Below are 27,572 nucleotides of genomic sequence, written 5' to 3'. Positions count from 1 at the left end.
GTCCAATTAGGCCTATATATTGTTTCCCCTTCTTTCCAGGCAGAGAACTTAGTCATAGTTAAATATTGACTGAGTACTTAGGTAGTGTATCAAAGTCCTGAGGCCATAGAGTTTCCGTGTGTAGACATTTCAAGGGCCTGTTGTGTGTAGCTATCCTCTCAAGAACCTGGTCATAATGCCTTGCCTGGTTATTGATTAACAGCCAAGAAGACTTAACATGTCCAGAGAACCCGGGGCCTTTGTATACACAGTAAGAACAACTATTTCACCATCTTTTCACGTCATTCTATTGAATTTGTTTAGGTAATTGCGGTCCCATGTGGCTCAGTTGCTAAAGCATGTCGCTTGTAAAGCCAGGGCTGTGAATTCGATTAACATGGGGATCAGTCTGAAAAGAAGTGTGAAAAATGGATAAGAACGTCTGCTAAATGACTAAAATGTAATCTAAGAAGGAGAGGTTTTTATGTATATAATAATTGTATAATATATATATTTTTTGTAACATGTATTCTTTTCAGTTAGAGTGTAAAAAATATATTGCATGTGATTTTAAACATTCAAACGGTCTTTTCTCAATTACATACACCTCGCGTCCACTCTCCTCATCTCCTTCTCAAAACCCAATGGAGGGGAAGGTCAGAGAGGGACCACTGGCATTCTCATCCAATGCGTTTTGAGATGGAGATGAGGAGAGAGGATGCGTGGAGTGTGCAATTGAAAAAAGGCCCATGTATGGTCATTGGGGAGACAGGTGACCGCCTACTTCCGGTCCTAGACAACAGTGTGTTAGTGCTATCGTTTTCATTGGTCAGAAGCTTAGTGGTCTCGTCATTTTCTTTGGCCACCATGGAGTCTTCCAATAAATGAGATTAATTTAACATACAATGTAATGACCTTACTTGTAGAGTTTGTAATATACGGTAATGTAAATGAATTGGAGCAGGTGTGAGGGTGGAAGATTCTGGCAATATAACCTACAAAATCTACAAAAGCACACAAATATAATCTAGGCTACTGCCCAGTTAAATATTTTTTATGCATTATTGTCACAATGTTATTTAATTTTGAAGGTTGGTCTTTAGGGAGCGGCAGGTAGATAGCCTAGTGGTTAGAGTGTTGGGCCAGTAACCGAAAGGTTGCTAGATTGAATCCCTGAGCTGACAAGGTAAAAATCTGTCGTTCTGCCCCTTAACAAGGCAGTTAACCCACTGTTTCTAGGCCATCATTGTAAATAAGAATTTGTTCTTTACTGACTTGCCTGGTCAAATAAAAAAATATGTGTGCAGGTTTCACAGGTGTTTTGGATGGTTGTCTAGTTATTATTCACACATGACCTGGAAGAGATGACAATTAGATTGTTAGTGGAGATTGCCATGCAATGAGAATCCAAACATCCTATAAAGAGAGGAACAACATGGTTATGAAATTATTCTGTTTTCATAGAGACATTTTATACTCCCTTCTCAGAGTTAGCCACAATATCCTCAATAAAGCTCATACTGTGTATGTCAATCCCACAGAAGTGATCATAATGCAAAACCTACCCCTAAAAGCAGATGTGTCATGACTGTCCTGTAAGGATCCAAATAGGTCAGATCAGCTTTGCAATAAGGTGGGTGAAGGGAACTGGTCGGGGGTTGGCACCTCACGGACTGTTGTAAATCAAGGACAGAGCATTCAACTATCTCCATCTCCAAATTCACCCATCGAATATGCCTTTGTCTACACAGACATCAAAACTACAAAATAACACATATGGAATCATGCAGTAACAAAAAGTGTTAAAAAAATATAAAATATATTTTAAATTATTCAAAGTAGCCACACTTTGCCTTGATGACAGCTTTGCACACTCTTGGCATTCTCTCAACCAGCTTCATTATGAATGCTTTTCCAAAAGTATTGAAGGAGTTCCCACATATGCTGAGCCCTTGTTGATTGCTTTTCCTTCACTCTGCGATCCAACTCATCCCAAACCATTTCAATTGGTTTGAGGTCGGGTGATTGTGGAGGCCAGAACATCTGATGCACCATCACTCGCCTTCTTGGTCAAATAGCCCTTACACAGCCTGGAGGTGTGTTTTGGGTCATTGTTCTGTTGAAAAACAAATGATAATCCCACTATGTGCAAACCAGATAGGATGGCATATCGCTGCAGAATGCTGTTAACTTAGCATGGCTAAGTGTGCCTTGAATTTTAAATAAATCACCAACAGTGTCACCAGCAAAGCACCCCCACACCACCACCTCCCCCTCCATATTTCATGGTGGGAACCAGACATGCAGTGATAATCCGTTCACCTACTCTCACAAAGACACAGCGGTTGGAACTAAGAATCTCAAATTTGGACTCATCAGACCAAAGGACAGATTTCCACTGGTCTAATGTCCATTGGTATTGTTTCTTGGCCCAAGCAATTTTTCTTATTGGTGTCCTTTAGTAGTGGTTTCTTTGGAGCAATTCAACCATGAAGGCCTGATTCACACATTCTCCTCTGAACAGTTGATGTTGAGATGTGTTTGTTACTTTAACTCTTAAGCATTTAATTTTTGCTGCAATCTGAAGTGCAGTCAACTCTAATGAACTTAGAGGTAGGTCTGCAGCAGAGGTAGCTCTGCGTCGTCCTTTCTGTGGTGGTCCTCATGAGAACCAGTTTAATCGAAGTGCTTGATGGTTTTTGCAACTGCACTTGAAGAAACTTCAAAGTTGTTGAAATTTTCCAGGTTGACTGATGACTCATGGCTTAAAAACGTCTTATAGCTGCAATCCTGTTAACGGGAGCGAAATGACAACAGCCAGTCAAAGTGTCGGGCGCCATTTTCAAAACATCAAATTTCTCATAATTAACCATCATCATACCACTGTAAAGCTATTCTTGTTGTTAATCCCACCACAGTGTCCGATTTCAAATATGCTTTACAGTAAAAGCACCACAAACGATTATGTTAGGTCACCACATATTGCCACAGAAAAGCCAAAGAGAGGAGTTTCAAAAAGCAGAAATAAAGATAAAATTAATCACTAACCTTTGATGATCTTCATCAGATGACACTAATAGAACTTCATGTTACACAATACATGTATGTTTTGTTTGATAAAGTTCATATTTATTTATCAAAATATGAGTTTACATTGGCGCATTACATTCACTAGTTCCAAAAACATCCAGTGACTTTGCATAGCCACATCATTCAACAGAAATACTCATCATAAATGTAGATGATAATACAAGTTATAATCATGGAATTATAGATATTCCTCTCCTTAATGCAACTGCTGTGTCTGATTTCAAAAAAACTTTACGGAATAAGCCAGCCATGCAATAATCTGAGACGGCGCTCAGAAACATTTGTCACAATAGCCACCATGTTGACTTCAACATAAACAAGAAATCACATGATAAATATTCCCTTACCTTTGATGATCTATATCAGAAAGCACTCCAGGAATCCCAGGTCCACAATAAATGTTTGTTTTGTTCGGAAATGTCCGTTATTTATGTCCAAATACCTTCTTTTGTTAGTGCGTTTGGTATACATATCCAAACGCTCATTCTGGTCAGCATTACATCGGACAAAAACTTCAAAAAGTTATATTGCAGGTCAAAGAAACATTTCAAACTATGTGCAGAATCAATCATTAGGATGTTTTTAACATACCTTCAATAAAGTTCCAACCGGACTATTCCTTCTTGTCTTCATGAGCCATGGAACGCAAGTGACGACCATGAGGAATAAGCATGATCAGATATTGGCTGACTGCCAGACACCTGACTGATTCTGCCAACATTCACTCCCACAACACCACAGAAGTCTCATTATAATTTCTATTGATGGTTGACATCTAGTGGAACCCATAGGCAGTGCAACATCATTAATATCTCAAGGGGATTTTATTGGGGACTCTGGTGAATACATACAAAGCTCAGATTTCTCACTTCCTGTTTTGATTTCTCCTCAGGATTTTGCTTGCCATATGAGTTCACAGACATCATTCAAACAGTTTTAGAAACTTTAGAGTGTTTTCTATCCAATACTAATAATAATATACATATATTAGCAACTGAGACTGAGGAGTAGGCCGTTTACTTTGGGCAACTTGTTCATCCAAGCTACTCAATACTGCCCCCCAGCCATTAGAAGTTAAGTCACTTTAACAATGCCACTCTAAATAATGCCACTTGGTAATAATGTTTGCATATCTTACATTACTCATATGACATGTATATACTGTATTTTATACCATCTACTGCACCTTGCCTATGCCGCTCTGCCATCGCTCATCCATATATTTATATGTACATATTCTCATTCACCCCTTAAGATTTGTGAGTATTAGGTAGTTGTTGGGAATTGTTAGATTACTTGTTAGATATTACTGCACTGTTGGAACTAGAAGCACAAGCATTTCGCTACACTCACACTAACATCTGCTAACCATGTGTATGTGACCAATACATTTTGATTTGATTTGATTTGTTGTTATAGCTTTACAACTTGTACCGCCCTACAGGTCAGACTGTTCACACAAACTAAGGTGTGGTCATGGCTGTTTATTGTAAGGAGTAAAGAGAGAATGGACTGAGTTAGAGGGAGAGAGAATAAGAAGAAGGGACGTCAAATCAGTGTTCAAAAGCAACAGTTGAACTAATCCAAGGTAAATCTGGTAAAGACAAAAGGTAAAAACTCAAATTGAATCTACTCTAAAAAATAAAAAATAATGTTTTACAAAGATTTGCTGTACATTTATATGACTTTGTTGTTGTATTAACTTGATAAAAAACAATGTTTTACTGTGGCTAAAATCAGAAGTTTCTTCAAACTTTTTCAGATTTGATAATATCTCATCGGAGCATTGAAAGTGGTGTCGACATGAACAATAACAAGGTAACTTCAGTTACACAGTGCATTCGGAAAGTATTCAGACCCCTTGACTTGTTTCACATTTTGTTATGTTCCAGCCTTATTGTAAAATGTATGAAAACATTTTTTTTCAATCAATCTACAAACAACACCCCACAATGACAAAGCAAAAACAGGTTTAGAAATGTAAGCAAATGTATATAAAAAAATGAAATATCAAATTTAAATAAGTATTCAGACCCTTTACTCAGTACTTTGTTGAAGCACAATTGGCAGTGATTACAGCCTCGAGACTTCTTTGGTAATGATGCTACGAGCTTGGAACACCTGTATTTGGGAGTTTCTCCCATTCTTCTCTGCAGATCAGATCAAACTTTGTCACATGTGCTGAATACAACAAGTGTAGACCTTACCGTGAAATGCTTACTTACAGGCCCTTAACCAACAGTGCAGTTCAAGAAGAGTTTAAGAAAATATTTACCAAATAAACTAAAGTAAAACATTTTTTTTAAAGTAGCCATAACGAGGCTATGTAGTCGGACATTTACATACACCTTAGCCAAATACATTTAAACTCAATTCCTGACATTAAATCCGAGGATAAATTCCCTGTCTTAGGTCAGTTAGGATCACCACTTTATATTAAGAATGTGAAATGTCAGATTAATAATAGAGAGAATTATTTAGTTCATCTTATATTTCTTTCATCACATTCCCAGTGGGTCAGAAGTGTTACGACGTCTGCCGAAGTCGTTGCCTCTCCTTGTTCGGGCGGTGCTCGGCGTTCGACGTCACCGGTCTTCTAGCCATCATTGATCCATTTTTCATTTTCCATTGGTTTTGTCTTGTCTTCCCACACACCTGTTTTCAATCTCATTCAATCTCATTACCTGTTGTGTATTTAACCCTCTGTTTCCCCTCATGTCTTTGTCAGAGATTGTTTTATTGTCAGTGTTGTTTATTTGTTGTATTGGTGTGCGACGGGTCCTCGTACCCATGTTTTTCATGTCTATACTTTTTTAGTGTTATGGAGCATGTTCTGTGGACAGTTATTAAAAGACTCCATTTACACTCTATTTTGACTCTCCTGCGCCTGACTTCCCTGCCACCTATACACACGGCGTTGACAGGAAGTTTACATACACTCAATTAGTATTTGGTAGCATTGCCTTTAAATTGTTTAACTTGGGTCAAACGTTTAAGAGTAGCCTTCCACAAGCATCCCTCAATAAGTTGGGTGAATTTTGGCCCATTCCTCCTGACAGAGCTGGTGTAACTGAGTCAGGTTTGATGGCCTCCTTGCTCACACACACTTTTTCAGTTCTGCCCACAGATTTTCTATGGGATTGAGATCAGGGCTTTGTGATGACCACTCCAATACCTTGACTTTGTTGTCCTTAAGCCGTTTTGCCACAACTTAGGAAGTATCCTTGGGGTCATTGTCCATTTGGAAGACCCATTTGCGATCAAGTTTTAACTTCCTGACTGATGTCTTGAGATGTTGCTTTAATATATCCACATAATTTTCCTGTCTCATGATGTCATCTTTTTTGTGAAGTGAACCAGTCCCTCCTGCAGCAAAGCACTCCCACAACATGATGCTGCCACCCACGTGCTTCACGGTTGGGATGGTGTTCTTTGGCTTGCAAAAGTCTCCCTTTTTCCTCCAAACATAACGATGGTCATTATGGCCAAACAGTTCTATTTTAGTTTCATCAGACCAGAGGACATTTCTCCAAAAAGTACAATCTTTTTTCCCCATGTGCAGTTGCAAACCGTAGTCTGGCTTTTTATGGGGGTTTTGGAGCAGTGGCTTCTTCCTTGCTGAGCGGCCTTTCAGGTTATGTCGATATAGGACTCGTTTTACTGTGGATATAGATACTTTTTTGTTGTTTCCTCCAGCATCTTTACAAGGTCCTTTGCTATTGTTCTGAGATTGATTTGCACTTTTCGCACCAAAGTATGTTCATCTCTAAGAGACAGAACGCGTCTCCTTCTTGAGCGGTATGACGGCTGCGTGGTCCCATGGTGTTTATACTTGCGTACTATTGTTTATAATTGCGTACTATTGTTTGTACAGATGAACCTGGTACCTTCAGGCTTTTGGAAATTGCTCCCAAGGATGAACCAGACTTGTGGAGGTCTACACATTTTTTTTCTGAGGCCTATGCTGAATTCTTTGATTTTTTTCCCTTGAAAAAAAGGCACTGAGTTTGAAGGTAGGCCTTGAAATACATCCACAGGTACACCTTCAACTAACTCAAATGATGTCAATTAGCCAATCTACTTAGGGCTAGGGGGCAGTATACTGAATTTCTGCCTGACTGACGTGCCCAAATAAAACTGTCTCTTACTCAGGCCCAGAAGCTAGCTAATTGGTAGAATTCTAAAACTGTTAAAATAATGTCTGTGAGTATAACAGAACTGATATAGCAGGCAGAACCCGAGGAAAATCAATCTGGAAATTTTGCCTTTCCAATGCAGGTCAATGGGTCTTTTAAAAAAAAAAAATTAATCCCAGAATATTCCAAGCGGTTTAAAGGCACAGTCAATTTAGTGTATGTAAACTTCTGACCCACTGGAATTGTGATACAGTGAATTATGTGATAAAGTGAAATAATCTGTCTGTAAACAACTTTTGGAAAAATTACTTTTGTCATGCACGAAGTAGATGTCCTAACCAACTTTCCAAACTACAGCTTGTTAACAAGACATTTGGGGAGAGGTTGAAAAAGTAGTTTTAATGACTCCAACCTAAGTTTATGTAAACTTCTGACTTCAACTGTACAAGGGGTACCGTTACCAAGTCACTGTGTGGCGGTACTGGTTAGTTGAGGTAATTTGTACATGTAGGTAGGGATGAAGTGACTATGCATAGGTAATAAATGGAGAATTGCAGCAATGTACAAAACAAATTGAGGGGGGTCAATGTAATAGTCAGATGGTCATTTGATTAATGGTTCAGCAGTCTTATGGCTTGGGGGTAGAATCTGTTACTTCTCTAGGATAGGGGGCAGCATTTGGAATTTTGGATGAAAAGCATGCCCAAATTCAACTGCCTGCTACTCATCCCCGGAAGATAATATTTGCACATTATTAGTATATTTGGATAGAAAACACTCTGAAGTTTCTAAAACGGTTTGAATCATGTCTGTGAGTATAACAGAACTTATGTAGCAGGCAAAACCCAGAGGACAAACCATTCAGAAATTTTTGTGGGGGTCACTCTTTTCAATATGTTTTCATTGGGAATCCAGATTTCTAAGGGACTTGATTGCAGTTCCTACCGATTCCACTCGATGTCACCAGTCTTTAGAAATTGGTCGAGGATTTTCCTTTGTGTAATGAAGAAGTAGCCCTGTTCAAAACGAGGGTAACTTCATGTGTACTGTTTGAGAGAGGCGCGTGACCAGAAAGCCAGCGTCAGTTTGTTTTCTTCCTAAATTGAACACAGATCATCCCGTCTTCAATTTTATTGATTATTTACTTTAAAAAATACCAAAAGTTGTATTACAAAAGTAGTTTGAAATATTTTGGCAAAGTTTACAGGAAACTTTTGAGATATTTTGTATTCACGTTGCGCAAGTTGGAACCGGTGTTTTTCTGGATCAAATGTGCCAAATAAATTGACATTTTGGATATATATGGACGGAATTGATCGAACAAAAGGACCATTTGTGATGTTTATGGGACATATTGGAGTGCCAACAAAAGAAACTCGTCAAAGGTAAGGCATGATTTATATTTTTATTTCTGCGTTTTGTGTCACGCCTGCAGGGTTGAAATATGCTTTCTCTCTTTGTATACCCTCAGATAATAGCATTGCTTGCTTTCGACAAAAATCCTTTTTGAAATCTGAGATGTTGGCTGGATTCACAACACGCGTAGCTTTAATTTGGTATCTTACGTGTGTGATTTTGTGAAAGTTAGATTTTTATAGTAATATATAAGTATAGTTACTTGAATTTGGCGCTCTGCATTTTCACTGGCTTAGCGTCTCACATATCCCAGATGCGTTTTAAGGAGCCTTGTGGTCCTAGAATTGTCGCTCCGCTACTACTTGCCGAGCAATAGCAGAGAAAACAGTCTATGACTTGGGTGACTGGAGTCTCTGACAATGTTATGGGCTTTCCTCTGACACCGCATATTATATAGGTCCTGTATGGCAGGAAGCTTGGCCCCAGTGATGTACCTTCTGTAGCACCTTACGGTCAGATGCCGAGCAGTTGCCATACCAGGCGGTGATGCAACCGGTCAGGATGCTCTCAATGGTGCAGCTGTAGAACTTTTGAGGATCTGGGGACCCATGCCAAATCTTTTCAGTCTCTCGACGGGGAATAGGTTTTCTTGTGCCCTTTTCATGACTACCTTGGTGTTTTTGGACCATGATAGTTCGTTGGTGACGTGGACACCAAGGAACTTGAAACTCTACCCGCTCCACTACAGCCCTGTTGATGTTAATGGGGGCCTGTTCGGTCAGCCTTTTCCTGTACTCCACAATCAGCTCCTTTGTCTTTCTCACATTGAGGAAGAGGCTGTTGTCCTCTGACCTCCTACCTATAGGCTGTCTCATCGTTGTCGGTGATCAGGCCTGCCACTTGTGTCGTCAGCAAGCTTAAATGATAATGTTGGACTCGTGATTGGTCATGCAGTCGTGGGTGAACAGGGAGTACAGGATGGGACTAAGTACACACCCCTGAGAGGCCCCAATGTTGAGGATCAGCATGGCAAACGTGTTGTTGCCTACCCTTACCACCTGGAGGCGGCCCTTCAGGGTCCTTAGCTTAGTGATAAGCTTTGTGGATACTATGGTGTTGAACGTTGAGCTGTAGTCAAGTCCTTTTGTCCAGGTGGGAAAGGGCACTGTGGACTGCGATTGAGATTGCGTCTTCTGTGGATCTGTTGGGACTTTATGCGAATTGGAGTGGGTCTAGGATTTCCGAGAGGATGCTGTTGATCCCCTCAAGCTCTGTCAGGTTGGATCGGGAGCGTCGCTGCACAGCTATTTTTAGGTCATTCCAGAGATTTTCAACTGGGTTGAAGTCCGGGCTCTGGCTGGGCCACTCAAGGACATTCAGAAACTTGTCCCGAAGCCACTCCTGCGTTGTCTTGGCTGTGTTCTTTGGGTCTTTATCTTGTTTGAAGGTGAACCTTTGCCCCAGCCTGTGGTCCTGAGCAGGTTTTCATCAAGGATATCTTTCCCTCGATCCTGTTTAGTCTCCCAGTCCCTGTAGCTGAAAATCATCCCCACAGCATGCTGTCACCACCATGCTTCATCGTAGGGATGGTACCAGGTTTCCTCCAGACGTGACGCTTGGCATTCAGCCCAAAGAGTTCAATCTTGGTTTCATCAGACCAGAAAATCTTGTTTCTCATGGTCTAAGAGTCCTTTAGGTGCCTCTTGGCAAACTCCAAGCGGGCTGTCATGTGCTTTTGCTGAGGAGTGGCTTTTGTCTGGTCACTCTACCATAAAAGGCTTGATTGGTGGAGTGCTGCAGAGATGGGAGAACCTTCCAGAATGACCACCATCTCCACAGAGGAACTCTGAAGCTCTGTCAGAGTGACCATTGAGTTCTTGGTCACCTCGCTGACCAAGGTCTTTTCCCCCTGATTGCTCAGTTTGGCCAGTCGGCCAGCTCTAGGAAGCGTCTTGGTGGTTCCAAACTTCTTCCATTTAAGAATGATGGAGGGCACTGTGTTCTTGGGGACCTTCAATGCTGCAGACATTTTTTTGTACCATTCCTCAGATATGTGATTTGAGTCAATCCGGTTTCGGAGCTCTACGGACAATTCTTTCGACCTCATGGCTTGGTTTTTAAAATGACATGCGCTGTCAACTGTGAGACCTTACATAGACAGGTGTGTGCCTTTCCAAATCATGTCCAATCAATTGAATTTACCATAGGTGGACTCCAGTCAAGTTGTAGACACATCTCAAGGATGATCAATGGAAACAGGATGCACCTGGGCACAATTTTGAGTCTCATAGCAAAGGGTCTGAATACTTATGTAAATAAGGTATGTGTTTTTTTAGTGTATTTTGTGTGCAAATGTGTCTAAAGACTTGTTTTTGCTTTGTCATTATAGGGTAGTGTGTAAATTGATGAGATACATTTTTTATTTCATTTTTTTTTTAATAAGGCTGTAACGTAACAAAATGTGGAAAAATGGAAGGGGTCTGGATGCTTTCCCGAATGTACTGTATATCTGTCAGATTCTAATGGTGTAAGTCAAAGTGCTCCAATGTATCAAATAATGTATCAATTTCTCTCATTGTAATTAAATGGAAAATCATTCTCCTCTCCGCTTTCCCCAGACACCAGGTCCCCAGTATGTGAACTATGGATTTCAAGAGGGGGCCGGAACTGAAGGAAGACCCCCTGCAAATGCTTCTGCCCCGCAGATGCCCAACGTCCCCCTCTCTGTTTACCCTCAGTACACCCCTCAGACCATCAACACCCACCACACGTTCACCCCTGGATTACCACATCCTGTCCCAGTACGAAAAGGTACAGTATTTACCCTTCTGCTGATATTCCTCAATTGATAAACAATGCCAATATATATATGCAGTATAAGTTTCATACACTGTCGTTTTTTGCCTTCTATTGTTTATTAAAAACATTGTCTGAGCAGCTTTGAGGTGTTCCATTTGGTCTTCATATCTGTTTTGCACGGGATGTCTTGTCTTAATCTCTGTTTTGTCATATGCTATTATAAAGTTTACAGTGCCTTCAGAAAGTATTCACACCCATTGACTTGTTCCACATTTTGTTGTGTTACAGCCTGAATTTAAAATGGATTACATTGAGATTTTGTGTCACTGTCCTACACACAATACCCCAAAATGTCAGAATGGAATTATGTTTTTAGAAATGTTTTCAAATTAATTAAAAATGGAAAGCTGAAATGTCTTGAGTCAAAACGTATTCAACCCCTTTGTCATGGCAAGCCTAAATAATTTCAGGAGTAATCATTTGCTTAACAAGTCACGTACTAAGTTGCATGGACTTTTGAATGACTACCTCACATCTGTTCCTCACACATACAAGTATGTGTACACTCTTAGAAAAAAAAGAACCAATAAGGGTTCTTTGGCTGTCCCCATAGGAGAACCCTTTGAAGAACCCTTTTTGGTTACTATTTTGGTTTCCACGTAGAACACTTTCCACAGAGGGTTCTACATAGAACCCAAAAGAGTTCTCCCTGGAACCAAAAAGGTTAGCCTATGGGGACAGCCAAAGAACCCTGTTTTCTAAGAGTGTAAGGTTCGTCAGTCGAGCAGTGAATTTCAAACACAAAGACCATACAGGTTTTCCAATACCTTGCAAAGAAGGGCACCTGTTGGTAGAGGGTACACAACAAAAAAAGCAAACATTGATTATCACTTTGAGCATACTGAAGTTATTAATTACATTTTGGATGACGTATCAGTCACTGCAAAGATACAGGCATCCTTCCTAACTCCGTTGCCGGAGAGGAAGGAAGACGCTCAGGCAGTTCACCATAAGGCAAGTGGTGACTTTAAAGCAGTTACAGAATTGAATGGCTGTGATAGGAGAAAATGAAGGATGGATCAACATTGTAGTTACTCTACAATACTAACATAAATGACAGAGTGAAAAGAAAGAAGCCTGTACAGAATAAAAATATTCCAAGAACATGGATCCTGTTTGCAATAAGGCACTAAAGTAAAACTGCAAAATATGTGCAAAGAAATTAATTTTATGTCCATAATACAAAGTGTTATGTTTGGGGCAAATCCGACACAACACATTTCTGAGTACCATTGTTCATATTTTCAAGCATGGTGATGGGTATGCTTGTCATTTTTAGGATAAAAAGAAACGGAACAGAGCTAATCACAAAATCTTAGAGAAAAACCTTGTTCAGTCTGCTTTCCAACAGACACTGGTAGACAAATTCACCTTTCAGCAGGACAATAACCAAAAACACAAATTGCTTACCAAAATGACATTGCATGTCTGTGTGGCCTAGTTACAGTTTTGACTTAAAACGGCTTGACAATCTATGGCAAGACTTGAAAATGTCTGTCTAGCAATGATCAATAACTAACTTGACATAGCTTGACAAATTTGTGTAATAATATTGTGCAACATTGTACAATCCAGGTGTGCAAAGCTCGTAGAGCAGTGTTTCCCAAAGGTAAGCACGTTTTGGTTTTTGCCCTAAAACTACACAGCAAAGCTTGATGATTAATTGATTATTTGAGTCAGCTGTGTAGTGCTAGAGCAAAAACCAAAATGTGCACCCCTTGTAGTCAGGAGGACTGAATTTGGGAAACCCTGTCTTACCCGGAAAGGTGATTGTAACATGTATTGACAAATGGGTGCGAATATGTATGTAATTCATATATTACTGTATTTCATTTTCAATACATTTGTAAAAATTTATACAAACATGTTTTCACTGTCATTATGGGTTATTGTGTGTAGATGGGTGAGAAAACAATAACAATTTAATCCATTTGTAATTCAGGCTGTAACACAACAAAATGTGGAATAAGTCAAGGGGTTTGAATACTTTCTGAAGGCACTGTATAGCGTGTTAAGTAGTACTGTTTTCACTTAGTAGCAGTCAACATCTGTAGTCACACAAATGCAAAACAAGCCTTTCCATGTTTCCAGGTTGACAAAAGTAACCAATGGTCAAATTATATGTAAATATCTAGGTCTTGGGTTGAGAGTTCTATGTTAAAAAGTAGAACAAGAGAGCCTCTAGTTGTTTTTATTTTAAGTGTATTTTAAGTGTTGTTTGTTTCTAATCTCTTTCAGTGGTGAAGAAAAGTCGCTGTAAATGTATTGTGGCCTTAATTCTAAGTGTCTTAGTTCTCCTTGGGGCAGCTGGAGCGTTGGTTTGGTATTTCTGTACGTACAGTCTCCTTTCATACAGTATCTCCATTGATGCTCTTGACATAAGCTGACATATTAATAATTTTGACATTATTTATATGCTTTTTATGAAAATACTAGGTTGACATAAGCAAATTCAACTTGCGAATTCATCTTGCTATCCAAATACACAGTTGTCTACGTAGTTTATAGGTGTATCTGGAAGCAAAGGAAAATTACCAAGTAGTTCTTAATCATTGAAAAGGCCAAGAAGAGCAACCTTATAGTCATGGTCAGAGCTGTGATGCCCTGTCTTGTGTGTGTGTCCACAGTGTCCTACCAGTGTGTGTTGGGGAGGTCCTGTAGCGAGGGAGGTGTCTGTCTGAATGCCTCTCAGTGGTGTGATGGCATCAGAGACTGTCCAGGAGGAGAAGATGAGTCACAGTGCCGTATGTCTCCACTCAATCATGTTAATCATTATAAACTCAGCAAAAAAATAAATGTCCCTTTTTCAGGACCCTGTCTTTCAAAGATAATTTGTAAAAATCCAAATAACTTCACAGATCTTCACTGTAAAGGGTGAAAACACTGTTTCCCATGCTTGTTCAATGAACCATAAACAATTCATGAACGTGCACCTGTGGAACGGTTGTTAAAACACGAACAGCTTACAGACGGTAAGCAATTAAGGTCACAGTTCTGAAAACTTAGGACACTAAAGAGGCCTTTCTACTGACTCTGAAAAACACCAAAAGAAAGATGCCCAGGGTCCCTGCTCATCTGTGTGAACATACCTTAGGTATGCTGCAAGGAGGCATGAGGACTGCAGATGTGGCCAGGGCAACATATTGCAATGTCCGTACTGTAAGACGCCTAAGACAGTGCTACAGGGAGACAGGACGGACAGCTGATCGTCCTCACAGTGGCAGACCACGTGTAACAACACCTGCACAGGATCGGTACATCCGAACATGACACCTGCGGGACAGGTACAGGATGGCAACAACAACTGCCCGAGTTACACCAGGAATGCACAATCCCTCCATCAGTGCTCAGACTATCCGCAATAGGCTGAGAGAGGCTGGACTGAGGGCTTGTAGGCCTGTTGTAAGGCAGGTCCTCACCAGACATCACAGGCAACAACGTCACCTATGGGCACAAACCCACCGTCGCTGGACAAGACAGGACTGGCAAATAGTGCTCTTCACTGACGAGTTGCGGTTTTGTCTCACATGGGGTAATGGTCGGAATCGTGTTTATTGTCGAAGGAATGAGCGTTACACCGAGGCCTGTACTCTGGAGCGGGATCGATTTGGAGGTGGAGGGTCTGTCATGGTCTGGGGCGGTATGTCACAGCATCATCGGACTGAGCTTGTTGTCATTGCAGGCAATCTCAACACTGTGCATTACAGGGAAGACATCCTCCTCCCTCATGTGGTACCTTTCCTGTAGGCTCATCCTGACATGACCCTCCAGCATGACAATGCCACCATCCATACTGCTTATTCTGTGCGTGATTTCTTGCAAGACAGGAATGTCAGTGTTCTGCCATGGCCAGCGACGAGCCCAGATCTCAATCCCATTGAGCACATCTGAGACCTGTTGGATCGGAGGGTGAGGGCTAGGGCCATTCCCCACAGAATTGTCCGGGAACTTGCAGGTGCCTTGGTGGAAGAGTGGGGTAACATCTCACAGCAAGAACTGGCAAATCTGCTGCAGTCCACGAGGAGGAGATGCACTGCAGTACTTAATGCAGCTGGTGGCCACACCAGATACTGACTGTTACTTTTGATTTTGATCCCCCCCTTTGTTCAGGGACACATTTTTCAATTTCTGTTAGTCACATTTCTGTGGAACTTGTTCAGTTTATGTCTCAGTTGTTGAATCTTGTTATGTTCATACAAATATTTACACGTTAAATTTGCTGAAAAGAAACAGTTGAGCAGTTGACAGTGAGAGGACGTTTCTTTTTTTGCTGAGTATACTTACAGTATGCTGTTGACCGACACTGTATTCAGGAACCCACTGTTAAAATAAATGTAGATATGGGGGTTGTTCACACTTTGCTATGGTTAATTTTATGATTTTTGTTTTCATGCTTTTCTCCCTGAACTGAACGCTGTTCTAACATCAGTCTCTACTTTCCAGTACGCCTTCATGGGTCTGGTTTTGTGCTGCAGAGTTACTCATCAGACAGTCAGATGTGGAAGCCAGTGTGTGCTGATAACTGGAATGACAACATTGGCAGGGCCACCTGTCAGCAGATTGGATACAGCAGGTGGGTCACCAGGAGATATAGGATCACATACATGTCATAGAGTATCATTTGTGATCACTTTCAAATAAAATCTTATTGGTCACATACATATGGTTAGCAGAGGTTAATGCAAGTGTAATGAAATGCTTGTGCTGCTTGTTTCCGACAGTGCAGTAATATCTAACAAGTAATCTAACAATTCCCCAACAACTACCTAACAACTACCTAACCAACAACTACCTAACAACTATATTTGAGGGGCTGACCATACCTGTCTCTGTTTCCAAGTGGGTCCTATGTTCGGTTCTCACAAAGAAACCCAGGCTCCTTGGCCGTTGATGGCTATATGAAGCTGTCAGGCTTTGACCCTCATTCCCTTCTACAGGGGCAGCTAACCAGCAGGTGACGAGAACATGAATACATCTCATTCAGTCCAGCCTTTTTTTACGGAGTAAATATACCAACATTTAAAAAAACGAAATACCTTTTTTGAGTGGTGGGGAATAATAAAAATAGTCTTCATGTATTGAATTTTCTGTTTTTACATACAGAATTGCTTCTGTAAACCTTTATATGACTCTCATGATGTCATTTCCTCCTGCAGTCCCTACTGCTCATTACAAGCAGTCTCCCTGCAGTGCATTGGTAAGTCATTACTTTACCTTAACACTGATTCTCTGCACAGACACAGCTGACCTTCAGGTTAGGACAAAGCTTATAGAAACTCAGTCAGGAAGGGGACCACAAAGTTCCACAATGTGTATTTTTATGTTTTAAAAATATATAATTGTACTGCTTGCATGAGTTACTTGATGTGGAATAGAGTTCCATGTAGTCAGGGCTCTATGTAGTACTGTGCAGCTCCCACCGTCTTTTCTGGACTTGGGGACTGTGAAGAGACCTCTGGTGACATGTCTTGTGGAGTATCCGAGCTGTGTGCTAGTAGTTCAAACAGACAGCTCCATGCATTCAACATGTCAATATCTCTCACAAATAAAAGTGGTGATGAAGTCAATCTCTCCTCCACTTTGAGCCAGGAGAGATTGACATGCATATTATTAATGTTAGATCTCCGTGTCCATCCAAGGGTCAGCTGTGCTGCCGTTTTCGGAGTCAACTGCAATTTTCCTAAGTCCCTCTTTGTGGCACCTGACCACAGGACTGAACAGTAGTCCAAAACTAGGGCCCAAAAGACCTGCCTTGTTGATAGAGCTTTTAAGAATACAGAGCAATGCTTTATTATGGACAGACTTCTCCCCGTCTTAGCTACTGTTGTATCAATATGTTTTGACCATGACAGTTTGCAATCCAGGGTTACTCCAAGCCGTTTAGTGGCCTCAACTTGCTCAATTACCACATTATTCATAAAAACATTTGGTTGAGGTTTAGTGAATGCTTTTTCACAAATACAATGCTTTTAGTTTTTTTTAATATTTAGGACTAACTTATTCCTTGCCACCCATTATGAAACTAACTGCAGCTTTTGTTAATTGTTGCCGTCATTTCAGTCGATGTGCTAGCTGATATGTATAGTTTTGAGTCATCCGCATACATAGACGCTTTACTCAGTCAGTGGCATGTCGTTAGTAAAGATTGAAAAAGGTAAGGGGCCTAGACAACTGCCCTTGGGAATTCCTGATTCTACCTGGATTTGTTACTTTACTGACTTTATTGTCCCCATGGGGAAATTGTGTTGCAGTGCCATGTATACGTTTAAAGTGGCGTTTAAATACAAAACAAATTGACAATACAACTTTCATAAGTTACATACCAATAATAAGCGACAAGTCTGCTGGCCTTACTGGGTCGATAGGAACATTAGCTTGACCTATTTAGAGTGATATCTCACCTGGCACAAATGATTGTCTAGTTCTGTTTTTCCTGCCGAGGGGTGCCCTACACCCAGAGGGGAGTAGTTCAAAGTCTGGGTACAGGGGGTGGCTTGGGTCTAAAATTATTTTTGTAGTCTTGTGGAAGGCCCTGACCTTAAAGCTCTCATCCAGGCCTGTCTGTTTGACTCCATGTACCTTGCTTGCTGTGGTGATAATCCTTCTCATCATATTTCTCTGGCTGACGGTGGCATTGCCAAACCAACAAATACAAAAAGTTTAAATACTCTCAATGAAAGATTTATAAAATAGAGTCCGTATAGTACAATCAACAATATTTTTATCAGCCCAGAATTATGAGAAAGTACAGTTTCTATTGACTCTTTTTGTAGATCAGGTCTGTACATTTACTCCACTGAAACTTATTGTCCAAGAGGATACCCAGATATTTGTATTCCTCTACAATCTCTATGTTCTGACCACTGATAGATGTTGCAAAGGTAGGTGTTGTACACTTCCTGAAGTATATGCACATCTCTTTGGTCTTGTTGGTATTGAGGACCAAGTGTGATTCGTCACACCACTTTACAAAGTAATTTAGGACCGGGCCATGGTGTTCCTCATCATCATGCAACAGGCTGATCAAGGCAATTTCATCCGCAAACTTAACGAGGTGTCTGTCAGGATGGGAACTAGTACAACTATTAATGTACAAGATGTAGAGGAGTGGGGACAAAACACATCCCTGAGGAGAGCCTGTGTTGGCTTACTTTGACCTGCAGTGATCTCTGGCTCAGGAATTCCAACAGCCACAAAACCAGGAGAGGCTTCCATTAAAGAACACCCTCTGTGTTCTGTTAGACAGGTAAATCTTTATCCACAATATAGCACGGGGTGTAAAGCCATAACACAAGGTTTTCCAGCAACAGACTATGAATGATAATGTCAAAAGCCGCCCTGAAGTCTAACAAAACAGCCCCCACAATCTTTTTATCATCAATTTCTCTCTGCCAATCATCAGTCATATGTGTAAGTGCTGTGATTGTTGAATATCCTTCCCTACAAAACGTGCTGAAAGTCTTGTCAATTTGTTTACTGTAAAATGTATTTGGTCAAACACAATTTCTTCCAAAATTTTACAACGGATTGCTGATTGGTCGGCTTTTTGAGCCAGTAAATGGGGCTTTACGATCCTTATGTAGGGATAATAACTTTTGCTTCCCTCTAGGCCTGAGGGCACACACTTTCTAGTAGGCTTAAATTGAAGATATGGCAAATAGGAGTGGAAAATTGTTCACTATTAGTCTCAGTCATTTTCCATCAAGTTGTCAGACCACGGTGGCTTGTCATTGTTGATGGACAACTATTTTTTCATCTCTTCCACACTTTACGGAATTCAATTTGGTCAGATATACTTGGATGTATAGTGTCATTGTTTGTTGCTGGCAGTCACATGATTTCTGAATTTGCAGTACATTTGTACAGCCATACCCATTTGCCATTTATTTTGCCTCATCCTTCTCAACCATACAATTTTTCAATTCCTAATCAATCCACGGGGATTTAACAGTTTTTACAGCCATTTTCTTAATGGGTGCATGCTTATTAGTAACTGGGATAAGCAATTTCATAAATGTGTGAAGTGCAGCATCTGGTTGCTCCTCATTACACATCACGGACCAACAAATATTCTTTACATCAACATAGGAATCACTACAAAACTTATTATACTGTATATTAGGCCCAGCCTTTGGAACTTTGTTTTTTGGCTACTATATTGTGATTACTACATTCGATGGATTTGGATACTGCTTTCAAACACATTTCTGAAGCATTAGTAAAGATGTGATCAATACATGTTGATGATTTCATTCCTGTGCTGTTTGTAACTACCCTGGTAGATTAATTGATCACTTGAACCAGGTTGCAGGCGCTAGTTACAGTTTGAAGCTTTCTCTTGAGTGGGCAGCCTGATGAAAGCCAGTCAATATTTAAATCACCCAGAAAATATACCGCTCTATTGAAATCACATGTATTTCACACGTCATCCAGATGCTGACTGTTAGCACTTCCCACAAGAATGGGCTTTAGGTGAGGCAGATGAACCTGTAGCCATATTACTTCAACAGTATTTAACATGAGATCCTCTCTAAGCCTTACAGGAATGTGGTTCTGAATATAAAACAGCCACACCTCCACTTTTGGCATTTCTGTATTTTCTGTAGATCTTATAACCATGTATTTCTATCACTGCATCATCAAATGTATTATCTGAGTTTCAGAAATTGTCAGAATATGAATGTCATATTTCATGAACCTTGTTTTTAAGCTGTTAATGTGGGCTATTTTTAACACTTTTCTGGGAAGCTTTAATGTTTTTCTTGCTTTACTGGAAGCATAGCAGAGGTAGACATGCTTTGGTTATTTACAGTATGTTAGTGCAGGGTTTGCTCCTCACAGTGGAGATTCCTGCTTGGGCAGACCACCTCAGTGTTACCAGTATAACTCTGGTTCATAGGCATATGATTACTGCATACAATAGCTGTAGAATCAGCAGAGGCATTCAGGGCAGTGAGGAAAATAAATAAGTTACTTACATTGTGTCTTTCAACGCCCCCAGAATAATGTACATTTGCTGAAGCATTATGACAACTCAGCGACACAATGGGAGGGATTAAATGAGCTGGACTTGGGTCATTGATAAGTCATTGTCTCAATGCAGCCTTATAATGCGGTGAAAGGATCCAGGAACCCAAATGATTTGGGTGGATCCCATCCTCATTATTGACAGGAGATTGACAACCTTCACATTTAGATTATCAGTGTTAAGCAGTAGCTGGTTTACTACTCTGGTCTATATCTTGTCCAGGTACTTTGGGTTGGCTGTGGAAAAATGAAGATTATATAGTTTTTCTTAAGTAGACAACCAAACTGAAGTAAAAACACTAACTCTAAAAGTGCCACCTGGTGGAAATGTTGACCCCCTCGAAATCCTATTTTTGATCGATCTGAAATTGTAGGACTCTGTCAAACAACTAGTTAAAGACAAAAAAACATGTATGATTTCTGTGTCAATATGGGGGAATGGAAAATACTCTTTTGAATTCTAGTGGGTAGGCTAAACTGAAAATATTGACTCAATCATGCATTTTGAGATAAATGCACGAAATTTGGCACAGACATTTAGCCTGTCTACCCATCCACATCACTCCGGCCGAACACTAACGCTAGCGTTTCTTCTTCATGATGACACTGGATTTGCTTTCCTCCCTGACATCTTATTGAATGCAAACAAATTCTGACCATTCTGATTGGTCCCAGATACAGATGGGTTGGACCAGAGCTGGGGCCAGAGCCATCATTGGCTTTTATACTCTAATTGGTTAGAGACTATCTAAACGCTGATTGGTTTTGTACAATGCCCCTCATTTTGATGTGAGCACAAACTTATAGGATTATAGCAACAATAACAAAAAAAAGCAATTGGAACTTAGTTGATAGCCCAAAGTATTCCAAAGTTTGAGCAAAATGTGTGATGGCACCGGCGCCCATATAGCCCATGTCACCCATAACGGTGGCCATCTTAGGTCCTAAAGGTTTGTTATAGCTTAAATCGCCAATTTCTCAACCTCTTAGTATCACAGAAACACAACACCTTGAATGAATAACAGAAAACTTTTCATGATAAATTGCTATGGATAAAATTTATCAAAATAACTTCAAAACTTGACCATTTTTTGTGTTACTGCTTGACAAACAGTCTCTTTGCAATCATTACCAATTTAAAAAATGAGCGCCGTTGTCGCTTTAGGGATATAAATATGTTGGCGCTTTTAGGGTTAAAACCCTCTTATCCACCAGAGAAGTGATCCCTGTTTTGTTCAGTTTGAACCAGACTCGCTACCCCTCTTTGCCCTACAGTAGCTTGTGACAGCCTGAAAGACTAGCTGAGATTTGGCTCTGGGTGCCCAGATTACTTTACAGTTAATCTTGGAAATTAGAAAATTGGGTTAGATTCTGTAATGTTTCTCTGTGTTGTTGTCTTGCTTCCAGACTGTGGTGTGAGTGGGAGCGAGCCCACTAGGAGCCGTATTGTAGGAGGCGACATAGCGGTGAGCGGGGCTTGGCCCTGGCAAGTCAGTCTGCACTCCAACTACCAGCACCAGTGTGGAGGCTCCATCATCAGCCCTGAGTGGATCATCACTGCAGCCCACTGTGTAGAAACGTGAGTGTGACTCAATCTAACCTCGTACCAAAGCTAATGTATTACTTACTACTAAAGACAGAGAGCCGGGTGGTGGACGAGACTAGACTCAATCATTTGTTCCTCTCAGAGGAGATTCCTCAAGGGAGGTAGAGGAATATTATAGTCCTCAATTTTTTAGGAAGAAACATACAAAATAAAAACTATTTTAAAAAATCCTTGTAAATTAAACTCCAGCATGATTTTGTTGTGGGAGCACTACAACAATGAAACCAGCAGAGGGACTTACTATTGTCTGTTTCCTCTGCGTCCTTCTATATGAATTAAATCATTTTCTGACTGAACCCATTTCATTTAAACAAAACCTTCCATGCATGTTTACCCAGGGTAGTAGTGGTCAGAAAGCTACTTTTTTGACCGGATTGCCTAAAACAGTGATTCCCAAACATTTTAATAGTCCCGTACCCCTTCAAACATTCAACCTCCAGCTGTGTAGCCGTGTAGTACTGGGGTCAGCGCACTCTCAAATGTAGTTTTTTGCCATCATTGTAAGCCTGCCACACACACACACTATACGATACATTTATTTAACATAAGAATAAGTGTGAGTTTGTCAACCGGCTCGTGGGAAGTGACAAACAGCTCTTATAGGACCAGGGTACAAATACTAATAATCAATAGTTGTGCTCTTTATTTTGCCATGTTACATAAAACCTTATTTGCTCATTAAAAATTGTGCATAACTCACCACAGGTTAATGAGAAGGGTGTGCTTGGATGGATGCACATAACTCTGCAATGTTGGGTTGTATTGGCGAGAGAGTCTCACTCTTAAATCATTTTCCACACACAGTCTGTGCCTCTATTTAGTTTTCATACTAGTGAGGGCCGAGAATCCACTCTCACATAGGTATGTGGTTACAAAGGGCATCAATGTCTTAACAGTGTGATTTGTCAAGGCAAGAAACTCTGAGCGCAGCCCTAACAAGAATTCTGGCAGTGACTTCTGATTCAATTCAATTTTCACAGAACCGATTGTTGCAATTTCGATGAGGCTCTCATTCAGATATTAGTAAGTGGACTGGAGGCATGAAAGGGAATCCAGTTGTTTGTGTCGTCCGTTTCGGGAAAGTACCTGCGTAATTGCGCACCCAGCTCACTCAGTTGCTTCACTATAAATCATGTTTGACATTGTCCATAAGCTTGACCTTGACATAATGCAGAAAATTCACGAGAGTTCAGGGACCTCGTGAACCATTTTCACTGTAGTGTCCATAGTTACCACTCCACTATGTCTCCCTGTCATGGCTTTTGCGCCATCTGCACAGATACCAACACATCTTGACCACCAAAGTCCATTTGATGTCACAAAGCCATCCAGTACTTCAAAAATATCCTCATGTCCTGGTTTCCAGTGGTTTGCAGAAGAGGGTGTCTTCCTTAATTGACCCCCCATAAACGTAATGGACATATACCAGGAGCTGTGCCAGGCCTGATAAGTCTGTTGACTCACTAGCTTGTGTGCGACGCAGGATTTTTTTCAAAACATCTCCTGCCATATCACTGATGCGTCCTGAAACAGTGTTGTTTAATAAAGGCATTGTCTGTATAGTTTTTTGGGCCTTTTCCTCCAGCATTGTCCCAGCCAAATCCAAGGCAGCAGGAATAATTAAGTCCTCCACAATAGTATGATGCTTGCCTGTCCTAGCCACTCGGTAGCTCACAATATAAGACGCGTCTAGCCCCTTCTTATTAAATGGTATCTGTTGCTTTTACACGTCTTACTACTTGAAAGTCATCTATATTCTCGCTCAAAAACTTATGTGGCTTATTTTTTAAATTGTCATGTTTAGTTTCTAAATGTCTGAGCAGAGTGAAGGTTTCCCACCAGAGAGTAACGGTTAATGTGATTGGATGTTAATTATTTGACAAGGCTACCTGTATTTGACATTGTGTTGTTATTTTTTTTATTTTTGGCTGTCAAACCAGGTTATTCATGCAAGGGGAAAAAAAAGTCACCCAAATGTGTAGCCTCGTTTGATAATATAAATGTACTGTTTGAAAATGTGAAGACATTTTTTTATAATTTAACTTACAAACAGGTTTGTCCAACTATTCTGATTTCTTGAAAAAAAAACTAAAAAATGAATGTCTAGCCTTTAACGTCAATTATTTAAATACGTTTAAGTTAAATACACATTTTCACAAATGTTGTAGCTTAGACCCTATTTTATATAGTTCATCGGTTGAGACATAGCATACTCTTGAATACAGTTTACGCATTTTTAGATAATGTTAAAAGGTAAAAAAATAGTTTGACAACCCTGTATGTACGCTTTCAAATGTTATCACACCCAATACATTTTTTTCACTGATGAACACATGGATCTCCTGAATATTTTGACATTCAGGTCCAAAAAGTCACTTTCTGACCACTTCAACCATTGGTAAAGGTTTTGTTAAAAGGGGTGCAGTCAGAAAGTTATTGAAATCATATGGATCAACCCCTCTGTCATTTTGTATGGTAGGCTATCACAGCCCAGTCAGTGGACGGTGTATGCGGGCTATTTGATCCAGATACAGATGGCTTATGCCACTGGCAATTCAGTGAGACGCATCATCTCTCACGAAAAATACGACAAGCAGACTAAGGATAATGACATCGCTCTTATGAAACTCAACACACCCCTCACTATGTCAGGTAAGTCACTGGTCGATTTCAAACATTTGAAACACATGTTCCAATGGAAAATTACATTGGGGGTTTGGAAAAATAACAGTATGATGTGAATTGATACACATGCATAGTAAAGTTGCATTCAACCTTTTCAATGTTGTGAAGGAGCCCTAACACGGTTAATATTATATATTTGATTTGGAAGTCATATTGGAGTACAACACTCCAAGCCAGTCTTAAATGTTTTGTGTTGTAGATAAGGTGAGACCAGTGTGTCTGCCCAACTTCGGAGTGAATCTGACTCCCCAGCGAGAAGCCTGGATCTCTGGATGGGGGTCCATTAGGAGTGGTGGCAAGACAACTTTTATTACAGGACCAATGACTGTCATTATTAAACACAGGTCATCAGAATAAAATCTATTTGTTGTATTAAATCTTTATGCTTGACAATCATTGCGATGACTCCAGGGTTGGTGTCAGAAAACCTGCGTCAGGCCCGGATCACCATGTACAGCAGACACACATGTAACGCACAGTTGGTGTACAATGGACGTGTCACCACCTCTATGATCTGTGCTGGGACACTGGCAGGAGGAGTGGACTCATGTCAGGTCAGATTCACACTTAAAGTATTTTGTAATAGATATTCATGGGCAGTTTTTTTACTACCTACTTGATGCTACATGTATTCTTTCTTATTTGATATAATGTTTTGATTTGCTGTTTTCTTATTGTGTTCTGATAGAGCGGATGGTGGTATAATGAAGACATGAACACACTCTGGAATGTATAAAGTTATGATCCCATGACGTAATGCTAACTTGGGGGGTAACTTTTGTGTCTTGCAGGGGGATAGTGGAGGACCCATGGTGGCCAAGGAGGGTTCATTATGGTGGCTGGTAGGGGACACTAGCTGGGGTATAGGTTGTGCTCTGAAGAACAAGCCAGGAATCTACGGCAATGTCTCCCACTTCCTTCCCTGGATATATGAACAAATGCAGGTAGGTACTAACAGTCACTAACAGTTAATTTATTGTAAGATAAGAAAATATAGCATTTTATTGTCTCTTTTCATATACATCTGTTTTGCATAACTCTATACAGGACATAAAACATACATAAATATAGAGGGCAAGGGGCTATACAAATTATGTGGACTATTATGTGGATTATTACCTTTAACGTGTTTTATCCACTTTGAATTTCCTTGCAGAAAAATTGATGGAGATACCAATGATGATGGCCTCTTTTGCTTATCAAATTCACCTGTCTGAAATGTGGCTTCTGAATAAATGACACGTACACTGCTTTCAGGGATGATTTTTGGTGCCTGTTGACTTATAGGCAAAGGGTGGCTACATTGAAGAATCTAAAATATATTTTGATTGTTTAACACTTTTTTGGTTACTACATGATTCCATATGTGTTATTTCATAGTTTTGATGTCTTCACTATTATTGTACAATGTAGAAAATAGTAAAAATAAAGAAAAACCATTGAATGAGTATTTGTGTCCAAACTTTTGACTGGTACTGCACATATGATACACACAAAATGCTAGCAACTGCTTATATCTGTGATTAATAAGGGAGTGACTGTTTTATGTGAATTCATTTCCTGGAGCTGTCTCTGTATGGGACACAAAGACATGACTGCTTCCTTATGTGCCAAGATGTGCACTGGGAGTGACTCAGCTTAGGTTTGTGATACCTCCCTCTCAGACCATTGCCTTGGAAGTGTTTTCTTTTCACATACTGAAGGGTTAAAGTCCAGAATGTGTTTCTGTGGAAAACATTGATTGAATGTATAGCTGTAGCCAGCCTCTAACTCAGTGCTTCCCAAACTCGGCCTTGGGAACCCCTAAAACATATTGTTTTTTGACCTAGCACTATATGGCTGACTCAAATGATCATAGCTTGATGATTAGTTGGTTATTTGAGTCAGCTGTGTGGTGCTAGGAGACACCCCTTGGGGTCCCCAGAACAGAGTTTGGGAAACCCTCTTCTAGCTGTAAAATTCTACATTTTATTGTTACAGTTGAAGTCGGAAGAGATTAACGTACTTTGGTGCGAAAAGTGTGAATCGATCCCAGAACAACAGCAACGGACCTTCTGAAGATGCTGGAGGAAACAGGTCCAAAATTATCTATATCCACAGTCAAACGAGTCCTATGTCGACATAACCTGAAAGGCCGCTGAGCGAGGAAGAAGACACTGCTCAAAAAACACCATAAAAAAGCAAGACTACGGTTTGCAACTGCACATGGAGACAAAGGTCGTACTTTTTGGAGAAATGTCATCTGGTCTGATGAAACAAAAATAGAACTGTTTGGCCATAATGACCATCGTTATGTTTGGAGAAAAAAAGGGGGAGGCTTGCAAGCCAAAGAACACCATCCCAACCAAGCATGGGGGTGGCAGCATCGTGTTGTTGGGGCGCTTTGCTGCAGAAGGGACTGGTGCACTTCACAAAATAGATGGCATCATGAGGCAGGAAAATGATGTGGATATATTGAAGCAACATCTCAAGGCATCAGTCAGGAAGTTAAAGCTTGGTGGCAAATGGGTCTTCCAAATTGACAATGACCCCAAGCATACTTCCAAAGTTGTGGCAAAATGGCTTAAGGACCACAAAGTCAAGGTATTGGAGTGGCCATCACAAAGCCCTGACGTCAATCCTATAGAAAATTTGTGGGCAGAATTGAAAAAGCGTGTGTGAGCAAGGAGGCCTACAAACCTGACTCAGTTACACAAGCTCTGTCAGGAGGGATGGGCCAAAATTCACCCAACTTATTGTGGGAAGCTTGTGGAAGGGCACCCGAAACGTTTGACCCAAGTTAAACAATTTAAAGGCAATGCTACCAAATACTAATTGAGTGTATGTAATCTTCT

At 40.4% G+C, this 27,572-nt stretch overlaps 1 protein-coding gene across 4 annotated transcripts; it reads left to right on the top strand.

Annotated features, from left to right (window-relative positions):
• The first annotated feature begins 105 nt into the window (after positions 1 to 105).
• LOC139421996 (transmembrane protease serine 2-like) lies at positions 106 to 26,186 on the top strand. Of its 4 annotated transcripts, none has more exons than XM_071173142.1 (15): positions 106 to 250; positions 4,514 to 4,657; positions 4,832 to 4,887; positions 11,180 to 11,372; positions 13,659 to 13,751; positions 14,048 to 14,164; positions 15,864 to 15,993; positions 16,261 to 16,374; positions 16,577 to 16,617; positions 21,855 to 22,026; positions 24,533 to 24,705; positions 24,938 to 25,033; positions 25,150 to 25,292; positions 25,530 to 25,682; positions 25,895 to 26,186. In XM_071173142.1, exons 3-15 carry the CDS (start codon positions 4,873 to 4,875, stop codon positions 25,901 to 25,903), a joined length of 1,449 nt encoding a protein of 482 aa, XP_071029243.1. In that variant the 5' UTR covers positions 106 to 250; positions 4,514 to 4,657; positions 4,832 to 4,872; the 3' UTR covers positions 25,904 to 26,186. The 4 variants fall into 4 exon arrangements, with proteins under 4 accessions (XP_071029243.1, XP_071029242.1, XP_071029241.1 ...); XM_071173141.1 differs by having other exon boundaries at positions 110 to 250; positions 4,514 to 4,679; XM_071173140.1 differs by lacking the exons at positions 4,514 to 4,657; positions 4,832 to 4,887 and having other exon boundaries at positions 127 to 250.
• The last annotated feature ends 1,386 nt before the right edge of the window (positions 26,187 to 27,572 follow it).

The sequence above is a fragment of the Oncorhynchus clarkii genome, chromosome 12 (genome assembly GCF_045791955.1).
Source record: "Oncorhynchus clarkii lewisi isolate Uvic-CL-2024 chromosome 12, UVic_Ocla_1.0, whole genome shotgun sequence".
Lineage (NCBI taxonomy): Eukaryota > Metazoa > Chordata > Actinopteri > Salmoniformes > Salmonidae > Oncorhynchus > Oncorhynchus clarkii.
Note: the sequence above shows the minus strand (reverse complement) of the source record. Positions and strands in the feature narration are given on the sequence as shown.

Coding starts and splice junctions, on each gene's coding strand:
- LOC139421996 (XM_071173140.1), top strand. CDS start 218: ATGTCCAGAGAACCCGGGGCCTTTGTATACACA. Junction 16,375..16,576: donor CAGGGGCAGCTAACCAGCAG/GTGACGAGAACA, acceptor TTCCTCCTGCAG/TCCCTACTGCTCATTACAAG. Junction 16,618..21,854: donor AGTCTCCCTGCAGTGCATTG/GTAAGTCATTAC, acceptor TCTTGCTTCCAG/ACTGTGGTGTGAGTGGGAGC.